The following is a 16478-nucleotide window of genomic DNA, read 5'->3' as shown; positions in this document are numbered from 1 at the left end:
TCTGAATGTTGGAAAACGGGGATTTGTATCTTGGTCTACGTTCGTTTCAGTAGTAGGTTGCTCTTTATCATTCAAAACCGACATGTGCTTAGAACGTTGCATAAGACTACGGGTCAACTATGGTGGCAAGGAATGGTAAATCTTTTGTCATTTCGCTGTAGTCAACCAACCCTCTGGTTTTAGACCTACGTACCAATAATACAAATCTTACTTACTAAAAGAATTAATGTAGTAGAAGAAAGGATTATTGAAGGAAATTGATTGAATTAAAAAAGCTACCTCGAAGAAATATTCGGAATTAGACAACACTTAAGGAACCATTCCCACACTGGACCAGGCAGGAAAATATTGTCACAGTTTAGACATCAGGGATAAAGTACAAAATAAAGGAGCGCTCGGTGTCAATTTCGTAATATCGTGGGTGAAAAAGAGCCCGAAGACAGATGCCATCAGAAGGGCTCATGGTAGAATCTCACTCAATGGTGATCTTCTTAGTAGCCGAAGCAGTAGCCTTAGGCACCACAACCGAGAGAATGCCATTCTTCAGACTAGCCTTGACATTATCCTGGTCGACACGAATCGGGAACGAGAAAGTCCGCGAGAATTCTCCAACAGTGCGCTCACTAGCCCAGTATCGGTGACTAGTACCGGAGGTCTTATTAGAAGCCTTCTCGACTGCCTGTTCACTGTCCGCCTGCTCCTTTGGCTCGGTGGTGTGGTACTCGCGTTCAGTGCGACCCTTGACGACCAGAGTCTGTGGATCGGTAAATTCAATGTTGATGTCTTCCTGGGAAATTCCGGGCAGTTCGCCGTCTAGGTGGAAGGATGCCTCGCTTTCGCGGACGTCGAATTTTGGGGCGAAGCTGCGCACCGTGCCTGTGGGGCGGCTGCTTCGGTGGTTGTCGTAGTCGTCCAGGAGGCGGAAGAGAGGGGAGAAGTCGCCTGCGGCGGGGAAGCTGGTGCGGAAGAGAGACATTTTGTGTTTGGCGAGATGGTTGATATAGTGATGCAGTTGAGGTGCTTGTTTGTAGCTTAGGACTTTGCTTTGTATGTTTGATTTGAAATGAGGACGCAAGAAGGGAGGGTGATGAGGGGGCTTTTATAGATGAGAGACAGTCTCTCGCAGCTTCTAAAAATTAGCATTCGATCCATGATGTTGAATGTTGCCACCAGAAGCTTGATGTTACATGTGCTTAGTAGATGTCACTCGCAGCTTCTAGACTGGACAAGAGGCTTCTCCGCGTTTCTATAAGTCACGTGATTCGCAAACACATGGCTTTCGACCGACACAACAGACGGGTGGCATCATGGAAACGAATATTCTGGAGGATTCGTATGATCAAAGATGTGGCATCTATGAATCTAATCTTTTGTACTTACAGTAGAACAACATACACTCGATAATCGAAAAAGCGGGATTCTACACGGTTCCCCCTACTTTGCCCGTTTCGCAACGCCTACCTTTTGATGAATAATTCATGTCAGGATTACATTGACTCCTTGAATTGATAACCTCCAGTCTATTAGTGGCGCGTCTGGAAAGCAGGATCTTCACCTCCAAGCAATATACCGTGTGGCGCGGTGTGGCATGTTTTTATGGATACCTTGCACCCAGAGATCCAAGTTTCTTGATATGATGAGGATACACTTTTAATGATCTTAGAACCAGTAAAATCTATCTCATTCTACTCTAACCTCTAAGAAAAGCCTCTAACTTCAGATCTAAAAATAATGTGTGGTTGGTGATACAGTCTTGAGCTTGATCTAGAATGACGTCACCAGTATTAGTCAGCCGTATAACCTTCCGGCCTGCCATACATGGAAAGACCCACCTGCCACGGCGGAGCCCAAGCTCATTTTGAATTCTCAGACTCCCCGCTTTCCTGCTCATCATAGCGAGCAATGTCGCTCGTGCAGCATGTTTCCTCCCTCGAGGGTGTCGACCATGACCCAGAAGCTGAAATTGATGAAGACTTCACGCCTATTACCCGCAAGATAAGCTACGATGTGCTACAGCCACCAAGTCAACCTGTCCCGGTGGAGGAACAACCACCGGCGACCCCTGCCTACAAAGTTTCCGCCGTGAAGAGATTGAGTATGTACGGTGCCGTCCACATTAAACCAATGACTGATATCATAAAGCGCAGGTCATCTTCACCGTTCTGGCGTGCTGGGTGGCATCAGGTATTTTGTTTGGATATGCAGCGCTGAAGCCCGTCCTCGTTGCAGAAGGTGTCTATCACAACCAATGTACGGAGGATGAACTGCAAGAAGGAGTCGAACTTTGTGTTCAGCAGGATTTGAGGTATGTTTCCCAGATTGAACCAGGCTGTCTTTTTCTAACAAGGTGAAGCCTCAATCTCTGTTTCACTATTGCGTCCATCACGGCGAACGTCTCCGCACTGCCTGTCGGGACGATTCTTGATCACTACGGATCGCGAATTTGTGGCCTGATTGGGAGCGTGCTGCTTGCAATCGGCAGCCTTTTCATGTCATTTTCATTCCTTTGGCCCAGATTCCAAGGCTTCGTCGCGGGCAACTTCTTCTTGGCATTTGGCGGAACTTTCATCTTCGTTCCATCCTTCCAAATTGCAAATGCGTTTCCCAAACATGCGGGCTCCATCGTTGCGCTTGTGACAGGCGCATTTGATGCCTCTGCCGCTGTCTTTCTCCTCTATCGGCTCGTTTACGAGGCCTCAGATCGGAAATTTACTCCAGATAAATTCTTTCTGGGCTATCTAGCCGTCCCGGTGCTGATTGTCATTGCCCTTTTATCTTTCATGCCACAGCGTGATTACTCTTCAACACTTCGCTTGGAGAACAAGCTTGAAAAAGCCGAAGATCCCACGCGCGACCTGCATGACTCTGATCTTGAAATCGACAGCGACAGGGAGTTACAGCGAGTACGCCGTAAGCGTGCCGAGCACCGCCAGAAAATCATCGAAAACATCAACGAAGTCCTCGGTGACGAAGATGAGAGACAGCAACGAGCCGAGCGTGAGGAAGATCGTCACCAAATCAGTCAGGTCTGGGGTGTTTTACATGGACTGCCAGCTCACAGACAGATGGCGACCCCATGGTTCATCTTCATCACTCTAATGACAATCATACAAATGGTGCGAATGAATTATTTCATTGCAACAATTCGATCGCAGTACGAGTACATGCTTAGATCTGTTGAGGATGCTGAACGAATCAACGACTTTTTCGATGTTGCGCTACCCGTTGGTGGTATTCTATTCACTCCTGTTATTGGGGGACTGTTGGATCGCCTCAGTGTACCAGCGACGCTCAGCCTTATTGTGGCTTTCACCACGATCATTGGCGTCCTGAATTCTATCCCGGCCATATGGGCAGGGTACATGACCATCATTCTTTTCGTCCTGCTGCGGCCTCTTTATTATTCAGCCATGTCGTAAGTTCATATCACACCTTCTCTTTTATTAAGATATACTAACTGGCAATTCAGTGACTACGCGACTAAGGTCTTTGGCTTCGCAACTTTCGGTCGGGTCTATGGAACAATCATCTGCCTTTCTGGACTCGTCAATTTCTCTCAGTATTGGTTGGATTCCCTTACCCATGGCCCATTTAATGGAAATCCAGTTCCGATTAATGTGGCCTTGGTGATTGCCGGTTTCGTTGTCGGTGTTTTGCTTGTAGGGTACGTCGCTGTGGCGGGTCGGCGGCTCAGAGCTGAAGATGGCGACGAGGATGAGCGCGAACCATTGTTGTTGGAGGTAGATGAGGAAGAATGAATGAATGGATAGACTACCTCATTGTCACTACTAGCATATTTTGCATGACTTGTGATGACTAGGGGGACGGGGGTACACTGTCTTCTATGAATGGGAGAATATTGTCATAATTTAGACTTGGACCTATTGAGAAACTGTCGATTCTACTTTAGAAGGGTATCACCATGTCATTAGAGGGTAAGCAAGGCAGATAGAAATTGTTATCCACGCCGGAAAGAAATCAATTTCAATAAAACGAAGAAATTCCGGGGTTAGCGAGATCAGTGACATTCAAGCAGTTTTAGGTAGAGATGTACTTCTGCGGAGGGGATCTATAACGGTACCCAGGAATGTGCAATCTCAAAAATAAGTCCAAGTCGTAGCAGCGAATGATCATTATATTCTTATAATCGTAGTATTCTTGAATGCCCACCAATTTCCTGCCGTGCTGGAGAGATGCTTCCTTAGTCGAAGGGAATCGGACGCAGGTTAGACCCACCCATCCGCTTGCGCATTTCCGCGCCGGCGGCAATCGTACTGGGGACCTTGATACCACAGCAGTCACCAAAGTAATCGGTAGTCGTGTGGCCATGAGGGTGGTCATGACATTGGCCATCTTCATGATCATGCTCATCACCACCCTCAGAGAGCTCACCCATCCCCTCGGCAGCAGGTAACAAGCTTCCGAAGAGGAAGTGCTGCATGATGGGGAGCTTGCCGAGAACCTCCTTGACAAACATCTTCTTCATGCCGCTCTCTACCTTGAACCAATTCTTGGCACCGGAGATATCATCCAGCATGGGGCTGTGCCAGCGCAGACCCTTGACTGTCTTGACGCTGTCCACCCACCGGATCTGATCCAGATAGATGTACTTGTTGCCTTCCTCATCCAACATGGCCGTGTTGTGAATACCAAGCGGTGTGATGTAGGGATGGTCTACCAGCTGGCTAGCTCCGAAGAGGAAAGGGAGGAAGTGATAGTCATCCAGACCCCAGACACCATGTGACCCTGCAGGCTCGAGGTAGTATGTGGATTGAATGTCACGCATGAGATGCAGGTACTGCATGTAGACCTTGAACACCACGGCGGGGAATTCAGTCTTCGAAAGCAAGCCTAACTGGTAAAGTTCCAACAGCCACATCATAAAGTTCAACTCGTGGCCTGATCCGTAATCAAGTCGATCTCGCGAACCCAATGACTGGACCAGGTATGTGGACGCCTCGTCGATTGCTGCAGGGTCCGTCAACCCCAGGACCTCGGTGTGCCATGATGCGCTCTGTGTAGCCACGTCGTCGAAGAAAGCCCTGAACGCGGGATTTCCGAATCGAGAGCCACCTTGATCAAGTGCTGGGTGCTTCTCTAGCAGCGATTGTAGCCTCCCTACAATGGAGGCGATTTTGGAGATGTGATCGGACTCCGACTTGTTTTGTAGATCGGTGATGGCCCGGCCACGGATAGAATCGGATAGACCAAAAATAAAGGCGAGTACTAGTTTGTATGTGGGAGATGTCAAGAAGAGCTCATGGTCTTTCGGTGATAGGATGCGGCGAACGGGGTGGGAGTATTGGTGGGTGGAAAGGTTGGGTGGCGAAGGTAAAGGAGGGGTGATCGGGGTTGGGTCTCGGGAAGAGTTGGATTGGGATCGGCGATTATTGCTTGATCGTAGCTGGAATAACTTCTTAGACAGGTCCAACTGGCCAGCTTGTGGCGGTAGTGAGGTGGTCATGGTGAATAGTGTGGGGTGATGGAAGATGAAAACAATCGGTGGCTTCCAGATTGCCCGGGATGGCAGAAAGCACGCTGGATCTTACCGCCTTCTATAAGCGGAGGTGGCATGACGCCATGTTTGGGCCAGGTGGGGCCAGCAGTGCAAACAGTGCAAATGATGCCCACTCTATCATGAGTCCCACATGTTTCCTTACTGTATTCAACTTCCTATCCACCGATTTCAGCCGCTCGAAAGGAGTGAAAGGGGTGCCAGTCAGGCTATGTGCTAAGACAAAATTGTTACGACCTGAAGGCGAGAAAGGAACCATGCAGTGCTATTCAGAAATGTGCTATTGTATATTGAAGCTTTTCCGGGACCATGGTGCTGAGCGAAAACTGGCAAATAACGCAGCACTTATGAAGAAAAATATTAAAAAGCTTAACAAATAGATCGCCGACGAACTTCAATTAATATCGGACTCTATCGGCCCTCATCACAACTTCAGTTCAGAAAAGCCTTTCCAACCAAGGCGTCAGCATCAAAGGCGAAAGCGGTCCGTAAAACGACGGGAAAGTCAAAAAATTGACGATCTCCACCAAAAGCTCGCTCAGACGAACAGATTGCTTGTTTCTGCTCGTCAAGTAACTATTCTCGGATTGCGAGGAACCGAACAAGATGATCCAGAACTGCATCCAGGTATTTTACCTCGCAGCACAAGCTCCTCTGATACTTCAGCGTTGTCAACCAAAGCTGGTTCATATCAATGTATCTCAAACCTTTACAAGTTGCTTACTTCCTCACAGTTGCATGCTTTTATATTCGGTTCACACAAGTCGGAAGTGTGTCCCCAAATTCCCACTGCGCACTGTACCTAATGGAACGAACTTTCCTCGACCTTAAAGAAAAGCTCTCGGAAAAGGTACAAACCGATCCAGCACTTGTCAATCGTATTATTTGGGAAAATACTAATGGCCTAAGGATCCTGGTTGATAATGACGTAGTTCAGCATATTCCAGAAGATCAAATCATGACTGCAGAGTTATGCCAAGTGTCTGGCGCGGAAACGGCTCCCTTCAACGGCGTCAAGCCCTCCGCGGTGGATTAAGCTTAAATTCTAAATATCATTTATGAATCATGAGAAATTTTTGTAAGCCACTCTATCAGCAGCTTCAGCACGCAGCCAAACCTGAAGAATGCCAAAAAAAAATCAAAAAAAAATCAAAAAATCTCCTAATGTTGCTGTTCCGAGCGTAAGGCAGATGTTGCTTCATCTTCATGACAAATGTCCCTTGTGTATAGATTTTGCGTCGACTTTCAACGACCTTATTCTGTAGGTAGGGGTCTTCTTTTTATTAATAGCTTCGAGAAGAGGTATAGTAAGTTTCGCCTAGCTAAGCTTATATTTCTTAACAAATTCGAAGCTAATAAGGTTAACCTTAGTATAACTATTAAGATTAGTATAGGTTTCGAGATTATTTCGGATAGTAATTAAGAAGTAGAAGCAAGTTCGGGTTCCTACTATAAGGAGAGAAAGATCTATAGGATCTAATCTATCTCGTATCGTTTCCCTATATAGTAGATTATATAGTAGTAGTAGATTTATCCTTTAGTAGATCGGGATATTTATTAGAGTAATATTTGTCGGACTCAGAGTGTGTTCCTAAGTCCTTCTGGTGCACCGTAGTGTAGTAGAATGTAAGAATATAATCTACAAGTCAGGGTAGAGGCCTGTCAATCAGGTAGGAGAGAGGAACCGAGTCGGATTGTCCATAAAGTCAAAGACTGTTTCTTGAGGAGCGTAGAATCTCCTCCTCATTACTCAGTTTTATATACATCCTCATGATCCAGAGCAGGAAGGAGATGCATCCTAGAATAGGGAAGGGGGAGCGAGATAGGTACGAGGCTTTGCATACCCTTCACCAGGGATCTTCCCTGTAGGTGCTCCTTAGGGTGTAGATAACGGATCATTGGTGAAATGTTGCCGAAGGGCCGCCCATCTACCAGGCCCGCGCCTCAGGCACCAATGTGTGACTAACCTCATGTTGAGGTATATCCTAACAAGGAAGTCGAAGAAATCCTAGCGGTACGATTAAGATACAAGAAACTTTAGTATAAGGTGAAATAGAAGAGGCATTAATACGATAATACGTAGTATCCTACGAAGAATTTCAAGCATTCGCTAGAGAAATTAATACGATTTTATCGAGAGCATCTAGATCAGCTAGGCCCACTGAAGATGTTGCAAAATTAGACTAAGGCTATATTAAACGACGAATTCGATAAGGATCATATTGATAATGATAAAATAGTTAACAGATAGACATAGTAGGCTAGGTCCTTTTAATGAAGGGGGCAATGTTACGATCACGAGGATATTGTCCTATTAGAAGCTGCAGACATATTGATATCATGTTGAGAATGGGGAGGTGGGACAGAACGTAAGCGACCTCGGGAGAAACATACGCGCTACTAGAAAGAACGAGGACTTGGGATGAAGAAACAACGCGTCCTTAAGATGTTGATTGTTTTCTGCCGTGTCCCTTTTCCCTTCCTTCTCTCTCTAGGCTTTACTACCTTCGTTGAAATTGCACAAGCTACTATCACTTTCTGGCATGTAACAATTCACGTAGCGCAACTGATGAACTTTTAGTTATTAGAAACCTTTGTTTAATTTATTAGATACGGAGGGGGAGCTTTCGATATATCTATAGCAAAGCCCTTTCTCTTGCTCCTTAGATTACCAGTTGAATAAGGTCTGTTCCATAGACAATCACGGGCAGCCGAACCACTCAGCCTTCATTCGATTAGAGCGGATAGAAAAGCCAACAAAAAGCATTTGTGGATTACGTTTAGTGATACAGAAGTAACTCAAGGGCAAAAGATTCTTCTAGCATTTCGAGTCGACGGTGCTGATGAAGTCGATCGGCCGTGGCGCGATACCAGAGATGAGCAGGCGATAGTTGTTGATCGTGGTCCGATCTGCCGTGTAAAGTTCTATTTCGCGGTGGGCATAAGCCATGCGCTGTCCGTTGTCAGCAACTCCATCACCGGGCATACTTTTCATTAAGGGAAATGTGGCTTAGTAAAAGCCATACCAGCAGGAGAGAGTCACACGTAGCTTAAGGATCCCTCATGTCTGCCTCGCTCAATTGATACAATTCCCTTCCCAAATCCCCAGTGACGCGATACCTGTCCCCGATAGTGCCTTCCTCCCAAAATTCAGGAGCCAGACCCAACTGGTCCCAGTCCATGATCACATCCGTGATCGTCTGTCCGTCTACACAGATACGAGTCTCCCGAATGACATTCCGCTTCCAATCCACATACATCAGGCGCAGGTGGCCGGTCTCGAAGGCCGTTTGATCTGCCACTAGAAAGTAGGCTGCTGCGACTGTGCGGAGGAGGCTGGCCCCCTCTACTTCGATAAAGGCATGCGGGTCCTCTCGCCAGCGTTCAGGCTCATTCTGCTTTGCCTTAGCCAGCCAGGTCTTGAACCGTGCTCGTGACATGTCCACGAGTTCCGATGCCGGAGATCGCTTGTACCTGGCACCATTCAACGGACCCGCAACCTCGGGCATGACTTCGTAGACGTGCTGCCAATCCGAGCCAAAGTTGAAAAGAGTGGCATCATTCAGACACGCCCACCAGGCTTGGTTCTCGAACTCCTCTGATGCACTGATCCATTCCTCCATCGTCTCGTCGTCCTTCGGGTCGTAGTGCGTGCGGAGAAAGATCGGGGCAAGGGCGCCAGACTCTAACATCTGCCATACTTTCTTGCGTAGCTCGTCCGACCGCCAGGGACGGAGGATCAGGTCAATTTCTTCCACGGTGGGCATACGGGGCGGCGGTGCGCCGTAGTTGACCGGATCCCATTCGCGGGGGATCTCATCCACATCGATAAATTGCCGAATTAGGCAGAGGCGTTGTTGGTCAGGGGACTCTGCGGCGACGAAGTCCCAGTGTCTCTACAGAATATTAGCGGTCTTCCTTAGGAGCTTATGCTATGGGAGAAACGTGCGATCATGTATTGCTCGATGGGCAGCTCGCCCCATTTTGGCAAATATCCTAAGTCGTCGTCGTTTGACATGGTGAGGGGCAGACAAAGTAATCTTCGAAGTGGGGTGGGAGGAGATAAGGCAGGATGACTCGCAGATAAAGAACAGATCAATGGTGTATTACTAGGAGTCAACCATTCACCCTGTTAATTCGCGTTAGCTTTTTCTGAATTGATTTCCACGATCAGCTCCCCACCTTACAGAAGTTGTGATATGATATGTTGGCGACTAGTCACTTGAGCACACTTCCCCCCAGTCTACTGGTCAATATCCAATAATACGACATTTCGTAACTTTGCCTATGTATTCTGGCCTCTGATCCACTCTTGACTTTGAAATCATCGACAGTTTTGCTCGAACTCCTCAATCCAATTCTGACTATACTACTCATATACCACCCAATTTAAGCTGCAACCGTCGCGCCTTGTCCAGTCTTCCTTGGGAACAATATAGGTTCATGAGGCTGTCGACTATCTCGATCTTTGACGGGTGGTCTGCTCCTAGCGATATCTCAGTCCCAGCTAGTGCCCGCTTATACATCTGTTCCGCCTCATCCAACTTGTCTTGACTGCGATAGAGATTCCCGAGGTTGAAGACAGTATCAAGAGTTGAAGCATCGTTCGCTCCCAGTTTTTCCTCCTTCCCTACTAGCGCCCGTATGTACATCTGCTGCGCCTCGTCCAGCCTGCCCTGAGCACAATATACGTTTCCGAGATTGTGCAAAGTATCGATAGTGGAGATGTGGTCTGCTCCCAGCTTCTCCTCTCTCCTAGCTAGCAATTCCTTGAAGACCTCTTCCGACTTGTCCAGCTTTCCTTGGAAACAGTAGAGGATACCGAGGTTACCGACGGTCTCAAGAGTGCAGAGGTGATCTGCTCCTAGCGCCTTCTCCCTTCCAGCAAGTGCTCGGAGATACATCTGCCCTGCCTCGTCCAGCTTGCCTCTTTTACAATATATAATTCCGAGGCTGTTGACAGTGTCGAGCGTTGATGTGTGGTCTGCTCCCCGGGCTTTTTCCCTTTGAGTCAGCGCGCGTATGTACACTTTCTCTGCTTCAAGCATTCTGCCCTGGTCACGATAGAGATCCCCAAGATTATGGAGATCGGTGGACGTTGATAATGAAGAGCCCATATCGGTCGTGGGAGATTGGCGGACGTACGCCCACCAGACTGCGATGAGACCGACAGTCAGCCACAGGTCGGAGAGCGCAGATATGGAAGATGCAGCCTCCATATATAGAAGGTAAAGTGTTTATCGTGTGGTTGAGGTGGTTAGAACTGCCTCGAGGAGGGTTATTGCAGTCTGCAGGATGTCTTTATGTTAGTGGGGTTAGGGGTTGGTGTAAAGCTTAAATACGAGAATGTCAAGCTTTGAGGCTCATTTCCACCGAGCGGGATCTAACGAGGCTGCCTGGGATGGCGCACGGGAGTGGGAGAATCCACCCGTGAAGCACGTACGAGTATTGCACTAAATTTCGAGCCGGGTAAATGAAATGTGACTCCCCCTCATAAGACATTCCAGGACTTTGGAAGGAGCTACCTAGCTAAATTACTGATGGTTCCCTAAATTTGTTTCCAGGTAAGATCCATTGTGAGAACTGTGACATTCATCAAACACTTGAATATACCTAGTTCACTGGAAGTCAAGAAGCTGTTGTATATTCGATTTTTACAAACCATGGCTTTAAATGCGCTTTTGACCTCAACTTCAATACTTACATGAATTTGGAGTAGCGCCATAGATAGCCTACTGTACTATCTTTAAAGTAATCTAATGTATTTAGGAGGTGGATTGATCAGACATAACTAGGAGTCTATATACATGGCCTTCCAAAATGATGACAGTCAATGTCTTGTCAAAATTAGGTACCAGCCTTCTGCTCCCTTCCATCTGTGCCACTCAACCTGTGACTAAAGTGAGTTCTTCGCTCTCTGCACCATGAATTTTCAACTATCATGTGCAGCCATCTGCTTGAGGCGTTGTACTTTGTCAACCTCCTCATCCACCTCGTGCTTCTGCAGAGAAGCAGCCCTCCGAGGATTCCGTGACTGGAAAATCTCATTGAGCTCTTCCAGGGTATGACCTTTGGTCTCAACCATAAAGATGTAGTAGTAGATAGCCTGGCAAAAGCACACACCCATGTAGATGAAGTAGGTTTTCCAACCAATCACATCAAGGGAGATTGGAAGTGCAAATTGGTTGACGAGACCTGCTGCATTTCCAGCGAAACTAAGACAGGTATTAGTATTAGACTGGTAACGTGCCTGAGAAGATCTAAATAAACTTACTTCTGCAGGGCCATACCCTTGGCTCGCTGGTCAAATGCCAAGACCTCCACGGGGTATAGTGCTTGTAATGGAGTGTAGGCGGCAGAGAAAACGATGCCAATCAAGAAGATGAATGTAATGGATGCATCGGCAGCCGGATGGCTCTTATAGATAGCATATCCGCCTGTACCACCAACCATGCCACCCCAGAGGAGAGTTAGAGCCACGCAACATGAGATCAGCATCTTTCGTCGGCCAAATCGGTCCATCTGACTGGCACCAAAGCAGGCGGCTGCACTAGAAGCTAGGGTGATGCCCAAGTTGATGTCGAGGATAGTGGCAGTGTTACTGATTCCAGAAGTGTTGAGCATTGCGGGTAGGAAATATGAGACTCCAGACTGGCCAGTCAATTGACTGAAAGCCGAGACAGCGACTGCACACAGAATGGCGCGGTAGAGAGCTGCCCTCGAATTGAACAAGGACCGGTAATCCCACCAGCGCTTATCAGCGCCGTCGAGCTCCAGCTCTTCGGCAAATTCATGCATCTCAAGTCTCACGTAGAGAGACTCTGGATTGTCGTTGCCATGATATTTGATGAGCGTCTCACGGCACTTGTCTACTTGTCCATGAACGTACAGCCAACGTGGTGACTCAGGGAAGCAGATACAGCCAAGAAGTAGGATGCATGGGAAAAGCATTTGCAGCCAGGTGGGAATGAGCCATGCCGCATTGGTGGTATAGTGGACGCAGCCGCGCAGAACTGCAGCAGCCAAGATTGCTCCAAGGTAGTAGCAGCAGTTGTAGGAACCGGTGATCACACCACGGTAGGCTGGGTGGGCAAATTCGACGACGTAAGATGGGCAGGCGACATTGCAGATAATTCCGCCGAAGCCGAGGAAGAAACGTCCGGCGAGGAATTGAGGCAAGTGGTGAGATACTCCTTCAATGATGGTACCCATGATGATAAAGACACATCCAATGGCAATACCCACACGACGGCCCCAAGTATCAGTGAGAGGGCCGATAAAAGGCAAACCGCACACCGAGCCAATCGAGTACATGCTCATGATGATGCCGGTCTGAACTCCTAGGATCTTTGCGCCGAACTGATCTTGAAAGGGCTGCATGACGATCAAATTGCCCATCAAGGATCCGTCATACCCGCCCATCGTCGACCCCAGGAAGGCCAGACTGCAGATTGCGTAGAGTTGGATCATACGCTTGCTGAGTTTCTGAACAGGTTCTAGTCGTGTGCATACTTCCAAAGCAGCAGTACCGCGAACAGCATGGAACACATCGACCGGCTCCTCAACATGCTCAGAGCCGGCCTCGGGGGACTTTTCATCGTGTGTGAAGGCCATGGAAGCGAGGAACCATTGATCGAACTGAAAATAGAAGTATAATGCAGGTGGTGTCTGGGGCTGCAGATGCGAATGATGATCCGTAGTGGGGTATGCTTCCATTCATATATCTTTGACATCTTGAATCCGGGGATACTGGTTGATTGGTAAAATCCCGACGATTTCTCCGATAAAATCTGGGGAACCGAATTATCAAGCCAAGACTGTCTTAGCCGAAAGCTAAACTTTGTCACTGTTCTTGGAAATGTGACACTCCCCCACGCGGGAGCGGGGTTCAATTGAGTGATATTCAATTTCGGGGAATTGCCACTAGTAAGCCGACATTGTAGCTGTCGTTTCGCCGATCTTTTTTCCGCTGTAATTAGAGAAGATAGAATAGATAATTGAGTGCAATCCCTGATTTTACAGAGATGCATAGCATATTTTCCTTCATCTTGACACAATGCCTTCCACCGCATACTCTTCTACCCCTCCTACGATCACACCAGCCTCTCGCGAAGGCGATGCCAATTACAAGGCACCAATCTTTCCGCTAGGTCCTTTTACCAAGTATTCTGGCAATCCTTTGCTCGTTCCCAACCCCGTCAACGAATTCGAATCGGCATACATTTACAATGCTGCCGCCATCGTGTTGGATGACACTGTCTTCCTCCTTTATCGCGCCCAGAACGCTGCCAAGGTGTCTACCATTGGACTAGCTTGGTCTTCTGATGGCTACGAGTTTACGCGTCTGGACCGTCCGATACTTGAGCCCAGCGAGCCCTGGGAAATGGGCGGTGGCGTCGAAGACCCGCGTATAGTGCGCATTGACGGGGTCTTCTACATGACCTATACCGCATGGGACTTGAAGGTGCCAAAGCTCTGCCTGGCAACATCCACCGATCTGGTACACTGGGAGAAGAGGGGTGGTCCGCTGTTCCCAGATTTCATTGATGTCGATGACGCTCTGGACGGACGCATCAAAGTGCGTTTCGGTCACTCCAAGTCCGGCGCGATCTTCCCGGAGAAAACAGCAGATGGCAAATTCATGATGATCTTCGGCGAGGCAATCCTCTGTGTGGCCGAGAGTAAAGACCTGATCAACTGGAAAGCATGGCCTTTCGATGAGTACTTTGCCAGGGGAGTCCATGAGTGGGAGAATCGACTGTTGGAACCCGGTCCAACCCCAATCAAGACTCGAGATGGTCGGTGGATCCTGGTGTATAATGTTGCCACAAAAGGTGCTTCTGGATTCCATTTCAACCAGTATTCCATCAGCCAGATGTTGATCGACCTCGAGAATCTTCGTGATGGCCCACTGGCTCGCCTCGACCGCCCGTCGGTTGTTGTGTCGGCAAAGAACGAGCATCTCGGACAAGTCAATGAGGTTGTATTCTGCGAAGGAATGGTGCAGTTCAAGGGAAAGTGGTTCATATATTATGGACAGGGAGATAGCGAGCTTGGAGTTGCGACAGCTGAGGTTCAGCCATGAAAAGCAATGGAGCGTTGGGCCCAGGATGAGCTAGATCACAAGAGTAGTAGAAATAGAATTTTGATTTTGTCCGTTCATCTGTGCGCAGAAAAGCTTCATGCTCATTTAATTGATCAGAGGGTTCGGTGAAGGCATGGTAGCTTCAGCTAGTTGTGGAAAGGCATCTTGGAGGTGTAAGCTACGAAGATCGCGAAATGTCCAAAAGACAGAATACCCATCTGTCTGATCGATATTCCAGGGACCAGGGCCAATCTCATCACGCACCTCCATTGCTAATTCCGGGTACCGCCCAAGCGAGTCTTCCCAAAGGTTCAAAAGCCCTTGAAAATTCTCGAACTGCGTTTGGCGCCAGAGTTGGAGAACTATACGAGCCGTCGCAGCCTGTATATCTGAGAGGAGAGACCAGTGGATAAGCATTTCCCGCGGACAAATAAACACTGATCGGATTAGGGAGCAGATGTAATGCAGAACGCCCGGGACAGGCCGTAAAGCCAACATTTTACCGAGTGTGTCTTGTCGGCTCAAGACAGTTGCATAAAATGTCAAAACTACCAAATTATGAAGTGAGTGAATTGTGATCGCCTCTGGTCGTGCTGGCATCTCATCGCGAAGATCAAGAAGCGACGTGGGAAGTTGTACAGCCCAGAACAAACACTCGTACTCCAGGCGACACCACAATAGCTTTGCATCTGGTCCGCGCTCATCCATAATCCGTAACCGGTCGAGACGAAGGCCCAGGTCTGAGATACGCAGATAGTGATGCGCAAAGGTGGAGCTATCGACTGATTCGGCGAAGGTCATGAGATATGTTTCAGGAACGTCGAGCGGCTCTAGTGATGAGCCGACTAGTCGCAGCCAGGTGTTGGCGACAACTGCGCCCGCAAGAATAGGGGCTGGTAGGTCTTCCCCCATAAGTAATGATGCATGAACAGTACCGAAGATCTAATATCAATCAATACCGGCGAGGAAGAAAGACAGTGCTAGAGCAGCTACTTACCCACTGTATGCAGTCACTTTCCACCGGGTATCGGAGAATGATCAGAAGAACACCAGCAAGGCGTTGCAGGCTCATCTCGCTTTGCGTTATGGATTTTAGAGCACGGCCGACTTGCTCGGATATACCTGTGTGGGGACTGCTATGCAACCAGATACTAGCGGCTAGCTCGACACATTGTCGTAGTGCTGGATCCCAGTTCTCGTTCGCCTCATGTATCATCTCCGAAGGCACAAAGGGAGTCAGAGGTTGAACATGCTCCCTATACTTTGTCGCTGTCGAGTCAAGCACGAGTTGCGTCTCATCTTTGAGAATGATCTTCTGACCAGTAGGATACTTGGTGTCGGCAGAGTTCAACTGACTATCACCATCCTTGACGACCGATACAACGCTTCCTGTGCTGGCCCATTGACGTTCTCCTGTAGCCCTAGGCTCTGAGATCGCAGCGGCAGCCGAGACTCTTGATGCAATACGCTGGGAGGTTTGACGACGCTTCTGACTTGGTTGACGGCGACTAAACTCGCAGACCAGGTCTAGGTGCTCGCATTCAGTGCAACGACTAGCCCACGGGCCATCCAAGTTGCACTTCTTCTTCCTGTGTCTGCAGTAGTTGCATGATTTGAACATGGGTCATTTAGAACAGGAAACCCTCGGAAGTGACCCTTTGGCCGTTTTTCTAGTGCTGTCGGCTTCAGATTATTCTCGGCGTGGGCGAAAAAAACTTCGGAAAAGACACATTGAGTGAGAGGCGACGTGCTCGGGCCCTTGCATGACTAAAAGATGCTTAGGTTGTTGGTTAGTTAGTCCTTTTAACCCCGCACGGCTAAATGTTAAGGTTATAGGTCCCTAAAGCATACAATGTGGGGAACAGCGGGAATTTTGTC

General features: G+C 48.2%; 8 protein-coding genes across 8 annotated transcripts; 2 read left to right on the top strand and 6 right to left on the bottom strand.

Annotated features, from left to right (window-relative positions):
• Positions 1 to 472: 472 nt before the first annotated feature.
• Positions 473 to 976, bottom strand: N7473_009970 (Hsp20/alpha crystallin family protein; the record flags this gene model as incomplete). Its single annotated transcript, XM_057155909.1, has 1 exon — positions 473 to 976. The coding sequence occupies one exon, from the start codon at positions 974 to 976 to the stop codon at positions 473 to 475; it is 504 nt and encodes a 167-aa protein (XP_057004564.1).
• Positions 977 to 1902: 926 nt separating this feature from the next.
• Positions 1903 to 3758, top strand: N7473_009969 (putative MFS transporter; the record flags this gene model as incomplete). The annotated part of the gene is made up of 4 exons (XM_057155908.1): positions 1903 to 2095; positions 2143 to 2305; positions 2354 to 3415; positions 3470 to 3758. The coding sequence occupies 4 exons, from the start codon at positions 1903 to 1905 to the stop codon at positions 3756 to 3758; spliced, it is 1707 nt and encodes a 568-aa protein (XP_057004563.1).
• Positions 3759 to 4201: 443 nt separating this feature from the next.
• On the bottom strand, positions 4202 to 5464 carry N7473_009968 (serine/threonine-protein phosphatase 2A activator; the record flags this gene model as incomplete). Its single annotated transcript, XM_057155907.1, has 1 exon — positions 4202 to 5464. The coding sequence occupies one exon, from the start codon at positions 5462 to 5464 to the stop codon at positions 4202 to 4204; it is 1263 nt and encodes a 420-aa protein (XP_057004562.1).
• Positions 5465 to 8333: 2869 nt separating this feature from the next.
• N7473_009967 (uncharacterized protein) lies at positions 8334 to 9533 on the bottom strand (the record flags this gene model as incomplete). Its single annotated transcript, XM_057155906.1, has 3 exons — positions 8334 to 8502; positions 8636 to 9411; positions 9465 to 9533. 3 exons carry the CDS (start codon positions 9531 to 9533, stop codon positions 8334 to 8336), a joined length of 1014 nt encoding a protein of 337 aa, XP_057004561.1.
• Positions 9534 to 9888: 355 nt separating this feature from the next.
• On the bottom strand, positions 9889 to 10734 carry N7473_009966 (uncharacterized protein; the record flags this gene model as incomplete). The annotated part of the gene is made up of 1 exon (XM_057155905.1): positions 9889 to 10734. The coding sequence occupies one exon, from the start codon at positions 10732 to 10734 to the stop codon at positions 9889 to 9891; it is 846 nt and encodes a 281-aa protein (XP_057004560.1).
• A 713-nt stretch (positions 10735 to 11447) lies between these two features.
• On the bottom strand, positions 11448 to 13129 carry N7473_009965 (uncharacterized protein; the record flags this gene model as incomplete). Its single annotated transcript, XM_057155904.1, has 2 exons — positions 11448 to 11730; positions 11790 to 13129. The coding sequence occupies 2 exons, from the start codon at positions 13127 to 13129 to the stop codon at positions 11448 to 11450; spliced, it is 1623 nt and encodes a 540-aa protein (XP_057004559.1).
• A 442-nt stretch (positions 13130 to 13571) lies between these two features.
• N7473_009964 (glycoside hydrolase family 130 protein) lies at positions 13572 to 14600 on the top strand (the record flags this gene model as incomplete). Its single annotated transcript, XM_057155903.1, has 1 exon — positions 13572 to 14600. The coding sequence occupies one exon, from the start codon at positions 13572 to 13574 to the stop codon at positions 14598 to 14600; it is 1029 nt and encodes a 342-aa protein (XP_057004558.1).
• Positions 14601 to 14705: 105 nt separating this feature from the next.
• N7473_009963 (Zn(II)2Cys6 transcription factor domain-containing protein) lies at positions 14706 to 16221 on the bottom strand (the record flags this gene model as incomplete). The annotated part of the gene is made up of 2 exons (XM_057155902.1): positions 14706 to 15542; positions 15598 to 16221. The coding sequence occupies 2 exons, from the start codon at positions 16219 to 16221 to the stop codon at positions 14706 to 14708; spliced, it is 1461 nt and encodes a 486-aa protein (XP_057004557.1).
• Between the last annotated feature and the right edge of the window lie 257 nt (positions 16222 to 16478).

This window comes from Penicillium subrubescens (assembly GCF_028828155.1).
Source record: "Penicillium subrubescens strain IBT 31985 chromosome Unknown utg000007l_segment0_segment0, whole genome shotgun sequence".
NCBI classification, from domain to species: domain Eukaryota; kingdom Fungi; phylum Ascomycota; class Eurotiomycetes; order Eurotiales; family Aspergillaceae; genus Penicillium; species Penicillium subrubescens.
This window is presented reverse-complemented; position numbering and strand designations above follow the sequence as displayed.